The sequence below is a fragment of the Lagopus leucura genome, unplaced genomic scaffold (assembly GCF_019238085.1).
Source record: "Lagopus leucura isolate 7727_CA_CO unplaced genomic scaffold, USGS_WTPT01 Super-Scaffold_100001, whole genome shotgun sequence".
NCBI classification, from domain to species: Eukaryota; Metazoa; Chordata; class Aves; order Galliformes; family Phasianidae; genus Lagopus; species Lagopus leucura.
In genome coordinates, this window is record NW_024962262.1 from 91,601,341 (window position 1) to 91,613,441 (window position 12,101).

The 12,101-nt window shown below is 38.3% G+C and overlaps 1 protein-coding gene across 9 annotated transcripts in view; it reads right to left on the bottom strand.

Moving 5' to 3' along the window:
• Positions 1-12,101, bottom strand: part of BBX (BBX high mobility group box domain containing) — a 128,568-nt gene that overhangs the window by 42,365 nt on the left and 74,102 nt on the right. For all 9 annotated transcript variants that reach the window (XM_042867414.1, XM_042867413.1, XM_042867412.1 and 6 more), the window contains 2 exons: positions 7,254-7,452; positions 1,859-1,926 (listed from right to left, as the gene is read on the bottom strand). In XM_042867414.1, the coding sequence (XP_042723348.1) occupies positions 1,859-1,926; positions 7,254-7,452 (267 nt within the window). The remainder of the gene's footprint in view (positions 1-1,858; positions 1,927-7,253; positions 7,453-12,101) is intronic.

A 12,101-nucleotide genomic window follows, 5' to 3' on the forward strand; every position in this document is an offset into this window, starting at 1 on the left:
GAATTCTCTTATTAGATGAAAAATCTTCTTGTCTATTGAAAAAAAATGATGGGCATAGAAACATAACCAGCATATAAAGATGATAACTAAATCATCAAAGCACTTCTGTAAGCATCACTACTGTGCCTCTTTCACTTTGTTTTGCTTGTGTATGCTCACTTTGTTACCTGGTATCTGGAGAACTGACAACTCCAACTTTAAACAACTGATTTGAAAAACCCCTTTACATCCATTTAACACATGCTTCAGAAAAAAATATATACATATATCAGTGGGTGTTAAATCAATTTACTTGGAATTAGAAGAGTTATTAGCTAAGTATTCTTCTCCTCATCTTTTCTGAAGTCCTGAACAAACTGTGTGACAGTGCTCCTCTCCTTTATATCAACAACTTTTAAGATGTTAATAGTATCTTAAAACATATGCTTACAAGGCCACCCAAGCCTGCATTATAATACATACACAGACAGTTAAACTAAATAATCTCCATTATGGCAATTCCCCAATTGAAGAACCCTATATACACTTTTTTTTTTTTAATGGACATGCACATTTTAATACAAGTGAAGACTACGTGATTTCATTTAGAATGTTCTTTTAAAAAATGATACTTTTTTTTTTTTCTTTTTCAATGCAAGTGTCAGAGTTTTAGATCCTGCATACGCTTATTGTCTTATATGAAAACAGTATCTATATTTTCCACAGATAAGCAAAAGCTGAACCTTTTTACTGGAGGATACTTCAACAGTTACCTCAGGACAAAGAATTCTCTCTCTCTCATGTTGATAAAATCCAGCTGAAGTCTCCCCATTCAAGAGAGAAGAATCTTACCATTTCTACAATGAATTAATGAGCTTTTCTTTTTAGCTAGCCATGCCATCTCCCAGCTTATTCTGCCAACCTCCTAAACACTGTTTAAGTGTGAAACTATTCAAGCATAAACATGGAAATACAGCTGTAGGCTGTCCAGGTGTGCAGACGTGAACATCTCATGAATCCTCTTTCGTCTGTCCCACAGATGACAAGCCAGAAGTGCCATTCAGTTAACCAAGCCTAAGCAGTTTTGTGGTATTTTACTGCATTTGGGGAGTAACACAAGCCTACAAAGTATTTGCTCTGTATCTAACCATCACAGACGGACTGAATCAAAAGGTAATAAGTGAAAATGACTACCTATTTTACACAATATATCAGGTACTTTATGAACAATTTTCAAAACGGTCCCATAAAGAAGGTCATGAATAACAATAGTCTAAAGAAAGACCAAAGCTCTCTGCCTTCCTGGAGATATGCAGGAAACTCTTATTTACTGCAGTCTTCTATAAAAATGAAATGTTTGCAACGGCAAATAAACTGCTAACTTCCCTTTAGACACAAAGAGTCAATAGGAATAGAATGCAATACTTTGATTACTTGTTAGCACTTGCATAGTTTCAGAATGCATAAATAATGACTATATGGAAATTATTAAATATTTATTCTGCTATTTGTGCCAAGCTGTGTTCTTGTACTATGCAAGAACATAAGCACATGAGTTCCTTGACCAAAAGAGCTTGCAAATCACTTGCTTGTTTACAGTCGCTCTATCTCATCTTTTCCATCTGTGATAATATCCTCTCATGGGGCAGACTTGCCTGGTCGGATCATGCATTCATCAATCCATGGAGTGAGTACCAAACTGGTATCAAACCCTGGACTGGTTGGAGAACAAGACCCACATCCCTGGACTCACATTTCAGTTCCACCTGAGGTTACCCATGAAGTATCTTAAGTTCTGCCTCCCATCTGACAAATATTTCCCTTCAGAGCTCTTTTTAAACTGAAAACTTCTAGTAATGTAAAAAAGAGAGATCCTTACCTCTTGTGCAGTCAGGGCATGTTCCCCAGCTAAAAGCAGCATACTCAGGCCTCCCATTTGTGTAGGATCTGTTAAAGAATAAAACCAAGTCTTACACGTTTATTCATTTGCTTGTTTAAAGAACCATTTGCAGCGCTAAACCCCCAGAAGACTACTTGTCACAGACACTCTAAGCAAGCTGCCATAAAAGGCGGTTCAAGAGAATCACAAATAACCATTTCTGTACCCTCTGGGAAAGGCTTTCAAAGCTGTTTGAAGGATTTAATTGGATTTGTGTGCTTAACACCCCATTGCGTGGATTTACAAATTTTACCGCCAAAGGTTTTATGCACTACAGAGATGAATATCTTTAAAACAGCAAGTGTAATGATCCCATACACAAGCATACACAAAGAAACTCTAATATCGCACTTGCTCATAACTCAATGGATGCTCCTCCCAAAGGAGTGGCTCCCTACCTTAGATAATGAACCAGTAAAGGGATGGAACAGAATGACATGATAAAGCTCTGAAACAAAATTCCAATTTTCTTTTTTACTTTAATTTAGAACTGCATTTAGTGGTGAAAAGTGTCAGCCTGACAACTCTGAAGCATGAAGCACTCTCAATCCTCTGTGCCAGTACAGCACAAGCACTGGCCAGGCAGGCTGCCTGCCTACTTGTCGCCCAACCAATACAACATTTAACTGAGGAAAACAGAATGAAGATAAATGTTATTTCTCCAAGTATTCGGTTCTGACAGTTCCTAGCCTCCAGCCTTCCTGCACCTCACAAGTTCTGAAAAAAACAGGAACAAAAAGTGAAAACTATCAACACTGGTACAAGCTCATGAAGTAGCTTTTCCACTCCAAATAGTGTTTGCTCTTCATCATTATGAAGACTAATTGTCTGATCTTGGGAGAGTGCCTTGGAAGCAATACAGGGTCACAATTTAACAAAGAGCCGTACAGAAGGAAGGACAAAGTCCATGGTCCAAATGGCTCGTACAGCAGCTACAGTGTGAGAGAAGGAAAAATCATTATACTTGCTGTATTTCTGGAAACATCAGTACCAAATGATACTCAGGTCTCCCTGAAGCATGTAATCTCGTCTTCCAATTTCCTTTAACTAGCCTATACAAAAGCCTCACTCTACAACAATAAATTCATATGCCCAGGACTATTCTCTGGAACGAGGGCCAACTGGCACAACTCCCCTCTTCTGTGTGTTTGAAAACTGTTAGCCTCCAACAGAATGGTTGCATCCAAAACATCCGTGGGGAAGACGATTCCTGTGGCCCATTCCAACTTGTTAACCATGCCTATGTGTTTTTTGGAGAGTCAACTGACATGGGCAAAAAAACCGTGTCACAAACCTCCTATTGGTTTATCACTGCAGATGATCAAGTTCCAGTTCAGAAGTACACTTGCTGGTACTGTTAATTCAATATTGTGGGCATTGCCAAAGCTTTTCTCTAAGACAGCATCTCACATTGACAATCACAGGATAAGATTTGTTAATGATGCTCTCTTAAAACAGCAGTAAACCAAAAATACAGAGAAAAGCCACATGAATAAACCAAGTTCAACTACTATATCAAGAATAGAAGAGTGGTCATTATCTTAATACAGTCCAGATAGTATCTAGCTTTAACAACTGAAAATAATTTTTTTTTTTTCTCTAATGAACAAGTAACATGTGTTTGTTTTTTAGCATTTTACTTTACAACGAATTTTAAAAAGCAAAACGATATTAAGACTCTGCAAAGAGATAAGGCACTATAAGAAGGATAGAACTAGTAATAAGTAGCTGAATAAACAGAGGCAAAAAATAGGAAGCATTGGCAAATACTTAACCACAATTGATCCCTCAATATAGAACCATTTACCATGAATTTACTTGATCAAGTAAAGTTCTGTGCTTCAAACAAGAGGGAATCAGAACAATTCAAAACTGAACACACATCTTGAAAGACAATGACTCAGCAGACAGGTAATTTGGAAAGAAAGCCTGGAAGAAGATCTCCAGATCTCCATGTGATCTTACTGAGCTCCATATTTCACAGTTATGGGCTGGCTAGTTGCTTTCTACTTTGTTTATTCCCATTGAAAAGACAACGTAGAAGCCAAATCTTAAGCATTTAGAGCTATCTTCCAGTTTTCAGCTTAAATCCATTCAGAGTAAAGCAAAGGTACACTTCTTTTTTTCTGTTGCTCACACCTTCAAGCTGAGATCAGTTTTCTTTAAATGGTGTTTTCCCCTGTTGTATTTACAGCAGTGGCCCCTGTCCATCCTCTACTAGCTTTACTAGCCTAAAGAAACCAAGATCTTCTGATGTCATCAAATGTTCATCTTCCACAGTCCTTGTAATTCCTGCTGTTCTCCCCTTCAGTTACTCCAGGTAGAGTCAGACCTTCTTGTACATGTATGACCAGCAGGGCAACCATGTCAGATGAGCTCTCACCTGTGGTCTGTTCAACAGCATTAGTTTTTCCTCTACTGTTCCTGAAAATGCTTTGCCTGACATACTGCAGTACAGCACTGCCTTATGCCCACATCACACTGATCATCCATAGCCACTCTCTTGAGTTTCACCCTAGTTGCCTTAGGTCTTCCTCCTCAGTTTTTGCCAACTGAAGAACTAGTGTACAGCTCTAAAATTCTTCCCCTACTTCTTAAATATCTTCTTTGCTGAGTATGTGGTCTCAGATTTCTGCTAATCAAATAAGTAGTCTAACACCAGGACAAGGATAGATCTATTTTTCCCTACTTCCTTCAAGTAAGCAAATACTTGAAGTGTTCATTTAAAACTAAAAATCATGAGGAGAAAAAAAAAAAATGACAGCTTAGTGTAAAGTGAACATTTAATTTTGCGCTCAAGCAAATTGAATATTTGTGCTGCAGCTGGAGCAAAGGGCTAGCATTTAACTGATCTTGATAAAGACAAAAATCCTTTCACTTAGGTTTGAAATTACAAAATAACTTCACATAAAGGAAGACAAAAAGGTATACACACAAACAGTGCCATGTGCTTATAGAGCTTTCTCAGCACAATGTTTCTCTTGTGGCACTAAGAACCTACTAGCATGAAAGAGGAAGAATTCTAAGTACTACTTTAATGTACTTTATAGTTAAATCAACAGTTACGAGAAAATAGCATACACATCTGACTTGCAGAATAGGAAGTGATTTGTGGCTTCCTCAACAGCTTTCAGCAGTGATTAAGCTTACACCATCTCACTGTATGGAAATTATATGTTTTCTTTGTATTAGTCTGGTTAGAAACTTAGAAGGCTAGCTTATTCAACATCACCATTTTTCAGTCTGAGAAAAAGAAAGAACTGAGAAAGAGCTAAGTGCAAAGAATCATCAAGTAAGAGTTTCAATTAACTTTCACCTGACTTCAGAATTAAGCTTCTCTCTAAAGAATAAAACTTGCATCTCTATCATGACATTGGCTATTCTAGGGAGTGTCTTCTTCTGAGACAGAAATGTAAAAGCATTGGAAATCCTCCACTTCTCTCCAGGAAAGATGTTGCTCACTTTAGCTCTGTAGTTGTGACAGAAGATGTTGTAATGGACACCTTCACTTGAGAACAGCTGTCTTTGCCTTATGTCCTCAAACAGAACACAAGAGAGCCATGCCATGACAAAAGCACGCTCAAATGCAACTCACAGGCTGGACAAGCAAGGACACCACTAATGATGCTGCAGATCAGAAGTCCAGTGATGCTGTTACATAGCAGGTAAGAGGAGAGACGGCCAGCAGGGGGACATATTTCATTTAATTTTGGAAAACATAACAAGCAAAAATAAATCAAAAAAGGATTTACAGTTGCAAACAAGTAAAGCAGGTTTCCTGGAATGACTGTGGATTGTCATATAATCCTTGTCCTAATGAAGCGATCTGCCTTGAAGACGCAAAACAGTCAAGCCAGCAGCATTTCAGAGATAAAGGTATTTCTACGGTCATTCAGCTACATTTTAGTTAATCAGCCAGTACACAGCCTGGATTTTAAAAGGGGAAGTCCTAGACTCAGTTCAGTTCAGATTTGAACTAAACTATCACATGGATCTGAGGAAAGAACACAAAACATGGTTACCATGACACTTATAATCCATTTGGTGTGACAGATCTGTTGTGATTTAGATGCTGCTACATCTCTGACAGAAGCAGTCGTTAATTCATGGGCTACTGCTATTCTCGTGAAATAGCCAGAATTCATTGGCATGGGGACTGGAGCAAGACCCTCATGAATACTCACTTACTCAGTTTGAAGTGAAGGAATTTAAAAAAAAATAAAAAATCACATTAAAACAAAATAGGGCCTTCTTCAGAACTGAATGTTTCCATAGATTAAATGGATTACTTTCTAATTAATTCTTAAGTTCTCTGTCAGATGTTGATTAAAGATCTCTCCTATCAGGTGAGGGACAGCAGCTGGGCAGACCAAGAGTTACTGCTTGTTCTTCCAGTTAAGTCAATGAACCTGTAATGAAAATAAATTATGCCTCTCTGCTAGCCAAAGCAGAATGGGATGAGGAGGCTTGCAGGTTTCAGAACTGATCTCTCATATGTAACTATGTGCCATGAAAAAGTATTCTGAATTACATTTCACAGTTTCGTTGCGGCCAGGAGGAATTTCATTACAGGAAATTTCATACCACTAAACTGGCAAAAAAAGTATAAAAGTCTTCTTATCCCTTTTTTTTTCCCCTACTCATTCCACAAAATCATTTTCCCTTCTCTAGCACATGATGTCACTAAGCAGAAAAATCTTGTCACACAATCATCATAAACTAGGTAGGATACAGAAAAGTCTGTAGTGCATCGACATTTATAAAATCAGAAACTTTAAAGAGGAAAGGTGTGAGGGAATAATTTTTCACTCAGTTCTTAAGCTGCTAGTATTTAAGAACATTAATATATCTATACTTAAAGGTCACGACTGCAACAGTTTGCCAGTTGTGGATATCAGCAAGAGATTATCTGTTCTTCACCAACACAAGCTCTCCAACTGTACTGCCTTTCGTTTAAACTTCTTATTTTGTAAGTAAAATGAAATCATACTTTTCTTGCTTTAAATACAGACAACTTAGTTCCTCAGGAACAGCCATCCACAAGAACTAGAAAATGAACATCTCTAGTTCTAATAGCAGACAATCCTGAGCTAAAGAATTAATCACATCTGGACTCCAAATGACCACACCTTAAAAGATGTCATATATATCTGGACTTGACTCTAAAAAAAAAAAAAAGGATAGAAAATGGTACAAAGTTGTTACTCAGAAGTTTAAATACAGTCTTAGCAACCTAATTTGGGGACATGAAACATATTTGTGGGTCTCAATGTCAAGTCCTCAAACAAAATAAGGATGTTCACCTATGAGAAACCTCCCAAGACAGAAGTCTCACCTGCCATCCCAAAGTTAAGCTGTGGCATTTCTTCACTTTTTGTCACTTTCCTCGGGCTTGGTATATCTTTTGCAGAGTCTGAAGGGAAGGCCCACAGCTTCTTCCTGCTTGTAACAGTGGATGTCTGGGTTTTCACAGGTTTGTTTGTTGTGGGGCACCACTTGTACCCTGGATTTGCCTTCATAAATGCATCCTTGTACTAGAAAAGTAAAGAAAAGAAAAAATTACTGATCATGACACTATCTACAGGGCAGCAGAGTATACTGCCTGAAAGAGGATTCAATAAATAATCCTTAAATGCCTTGATTTTTTAACTGTGTGCTTAAGAGTCCAACCACCTAACAAGAAGATAAGCAAAGCCGTATGTTAAAAAAAGTCACTTTTCTCTTTCCTTTCCTGAGGGCTTATTATGCACATCAGGCCTAAGTTCTGATCCTGCAAACAGCTCCCTGGGGCTTGTATTCTCACTGTCTGAGAGAGAAAAAGAGAGAGATCTTCTCTGAGAGAGAAGATAGCTTCTGAATTCTTTTTCAGGTACAGTCTGTTTATTTTCTAGTTTGAACGAAATGAAAACATTCACTTGGCAATAAATGCAGTGTAATGTCCCTTCACGCTTGTTCTCTAACAAGTTGATATTTTAAAATATTTGAAGTAAATTCTTTTCCAAGCCCAGCACATTCATTTGAAAATAAACTGCTACCAATATTTTCTCTTTTTCAGTAACTCCTGATAAGTCACCCCAGCCCTCTCTCCAAAACAATCCTGTGTGACTGCAATAAAATGAAGTAGGACCGTTCAAAATTTCCTTTGGCCTTGACCATGTATCTTAGTTATTTGCTGTCTTCTTGGTATGAGGTAGCAAAACAACCTTAGCAAGACTACACATGGAGAAGTAAGACCTGGATCCTACAGAGGTTGGCTGGGGGAGGTAATAAAGGGGAGGATGGGGATCTATTCTATTTTCAAACACAGAAGTGACATTTTCCAAGTATCTTGCTGCCCAGAAAAGAATATATATTTTTTTAATTAAATATTAACAGCAGTAAGATGAGCACACTTCAGTATTTCAAATTTGCTGACCTGCAAGGTAGAAAACAGACGAATCAGAGGAACATGCCAAACATTCCAGCTGCAAATGTTTGCCTAACAAGCGATAGTGACTTGGAGCACTTGCGGAGGCACGCTGCCAAGCATGAACCAGGGCTCACTGCATGGAGAAGGGGCTGAATTCCTCCCAAACCATTATTAGGTAAGTCTGGTCTTGACGGCTACAAGCAACCAAGTGAGTTCCTTGGCTATATGCCAGGGCAGCTGCAAAGAGCTGCTTCTGTGATGACACATGCTCCCTCCTACCCAGCTGTCCGCAATCCCAATTCTACCACAGAAAAGCACCTATGTTTCACACACATACATGCACAGCAACTCACACAGAGGGGAAAAAACTCCCTCTGGTATCAAAACAGAAAGAGCACTCAGAGCCCTGTCCTCTAGTAGAGTCACTGCCATAGAGTCACTGCCATACTTTCCCAGCTCAACACACAGCACCGTGCCTTGTGGCAGCCTCCCTGCCACACGTGCATCTCTCTTACTTTCACTTCCATCTTACACTGTCAGCTGGCACTCTCTACCTCCAGACTGTAGCAAGGATAAAAATGATCCAATTTACAAGCAGCACGGCACTGTGTGAACCTACTGTGTCAAGTCCAGTATTTATAGAAGTGGCTATAAATAATAAAAATCTGCAGGGGCTGCTGACCCACATACACCCTGTATTTTCTGAACAGGGAAGATGTACTAAATCTGCAGATGAAGGCCCGTGGCACCTCTCACCTCACCCCTTTTCCCTACTCCTCAGTTTGGTTTGAGAGTTCATTTCACCAGTGAATGCAGACCACAGAAATAGCCTCACCAGGGAAGGGAAGGGGAGGGGATAAGGAAAGAGGTGGAAAGGAAATGCACAAAGAAAGCTTTGCCTTCCATTGTTAAAGCTCCAGCCCACTCATGAATCATGTTTCCAGCCTGCTGAGTTAAAAGCACAGAACCTCTAGCGATGAAGTGCGTAAGCTCTTTGTATCAGCATTGCTGCTCTAAATAATTGAATTATTCTACAGATTAATTCGACAGGCTGCCCATCAAATGAGGACCATAATTCACACCATTTGGAAGACGAAGCAGCAATAAGCTTTTAATCAGTTTCCAACAAGGGCAATACAAGTGGCATAGTATATTAATGGATTTTTGCCTCTGCAAAGCCAAAAAGTTAGTGTTAACAGCACTCTTGAAACCCCATTCAGGAGCCAGGGAGGACAACTCAGTGGCTACTTTCAGAATTTCAACACTTGCGATAAAAGGAAAATAAATAAATGTAAAAGTTAAACAAGAACCAAGAAGCAGTTTTATAAAAGGCTTACAGGGGCCTGGTCCAAACCTCTGGCAGACTTTCAGTATTGATTGTCGTGACTATTAGACCAAGTCCTAAGAAGAAGTGATAGATTCTGCTTGGCAGGTCATGAGATAACTTAAATGAGCTACACAGGAACAAGAAATAGCCTAAGGCAATAGGAGAGCTTACTCTTTTCCTCCATTCAACCAACTGTGCAGTAAACCAATTTAACACAGTGGCCTAAGGAAGTCTCTAAAGTCACTTTAAGAAGAAAAAAAAAAAAAAAAAAAAAGATAGAAAAAGAAATTTCCTTATTCTGGAAAGTAAAGACATCACATTTGTTCCCAGGTAGAATGGCACAGCAGTGCCTTCAGGACTGCCCTGTAGAGTCATGTCCTGAAATCTAAGGTAGAGTAATAATAATTCAAAAAAAAAAAAAAAAAAGGATACATTTGTGAGCTTGGATGCATCATTCCTCTCTGTGAAAGCTTGGGGAAGGATGCATTATGTGGTAGGACAGATGCCACTTCAGAGCCAAGGTCAGAAAGGGTGTTGCACTTAAATGTAACTTCCCTGAGCTGCTCTCATCACCAAATAAAAAGTTTGCTTCTTCAGAAGCTCACTGAGCAGATTCAAGGTACACCTCTGGGCACCAGTCACCATATTCTAAATGTTGAATATATGTTTAAATACCACCAACTTTCTATGAAAAAATAAATAAGTAAAAATCATACTAGAGACCTACCTAAACAAACAAAGAAATAAAAAAAAGTCCCTCAAAATACTACACTGTCCTTAATTCCTGAAGAGTGTTGGGTTACCTAGTGAGCTCATTGGTGAGCTCACAGGCTGCAGCAGGGAAAACCAGGCATTTGTCTTCTCCTGTGCCAAGGCAGCTATACTTTGATTTGCATATTGCTGAGATAGTATCAGTTGCTGGTACTACATGAGTGGTAAACAAAGTTGCTTACTAGATGCTAGACCTGATTTAACTGGTTTTATAAACTCTGGCTTCAAGTAATAAAACCATTCTCAAGTTTATAATCCAACAGAAGTTGTAATCATTGCAATTCATATAAATATACACACACACATATATGTACATATATAAGCTCACTGAAGTTTAAAATACAGTGAATGAGCTTATTTTACCTAAATGTGTCTTGTCAGTATATGTATGTCCTTAAATAGAAAATTACAACAGTACTTTGAAATCATTGCAAAGGCACTCAACTTGTTGACTTTTAAATATGCTCTTCTTAGGAAAAAAAAAATATCAATACATGGCTCTCTCTAGAATTGATATTAGCACCTTTCAAACAGTCTCAACAGTTAACCTAACTATAAGAACAAGCATTAAACAAGTGATCCACACACAGAAGAGGCTTGTTTGCAAAGATACTTTCAGTGGCATATTATAGCTTCTAATTATTGTTGTAACACAACTATTTAAGGAATAGAAATTATACATTGTTTTTGTTCTACACATTCTTGGAACTAATGGTAGTGATCTGAACTACTGAAGATTTATTGTTTCTCTTTGACGTTGAACATGCAATTTGGTCTGTGCCAGAAGAAATAATAAATTACTATAGAAACAATGATTTTTTCAACAGTATGATTAATAGCTTCAGATGTGTCACTTCATACAGACGTTCTGCAATTATTTTCCTTCTTAATGAATGAGTTTCCTTCAGCAAGACAAAAGACTAAATAAACAGTCACATCAGGTTTGTCTCTTCCAAAAAACCCACTTTCTTCATTTTCATTTTTCCTCTCTCTGTATCTGCACCAAGTCTCCTAATTGCCCTTTTTCCACACATTTCAAGAAGCATCACTAATCTGTAAGTGGGAATGCAGAACACATCAGGAACGGTTGGACAAAGCTGAGACTCAAGTTTTTAAACACCATGTCATACCCTGCCTTATGCTTTAAAAGGACCCTTCTGCAGAACACTTGGCTGTTCTTGCGGGCCCTTCCACGTTCACACAAACTACTCAATGTCCAGATCTTACATACACGTGTTAACAACAGTAGTCAAGTTCAGGTGACATGGAAGACACACAGGCTATGTTTCCCCAACTGTTTCACAGCTATCTGTACTTCTTGAAGTATCCTAACAATACTCAGCAAATGAGAGAAGTTCTTCCTACTCACTGTCCCTCTGCTGTTTTTTTTTAAGATTGAATTCAATGGTTACACAAAATCTGCATCACACATATCAATCACTACTGCAGTCTCTTTCAGAACAATATTATTAGCCAAAGTAACTTGCACACTCTATTATCAATATAAAGGGAGAGTACTTAACCTAGGAAGTACTTAGTAGTTAAACTAATTTTAAAAGTAAAAAGGGACTGAATTTGTTCACTATACTTTTGGCTTGGTCAAGCTATATTATTGACAGCAAATGCGCAGCATGATGTAACAGTCAATTGACAAGAACTGTATAATTTAGTGTTTT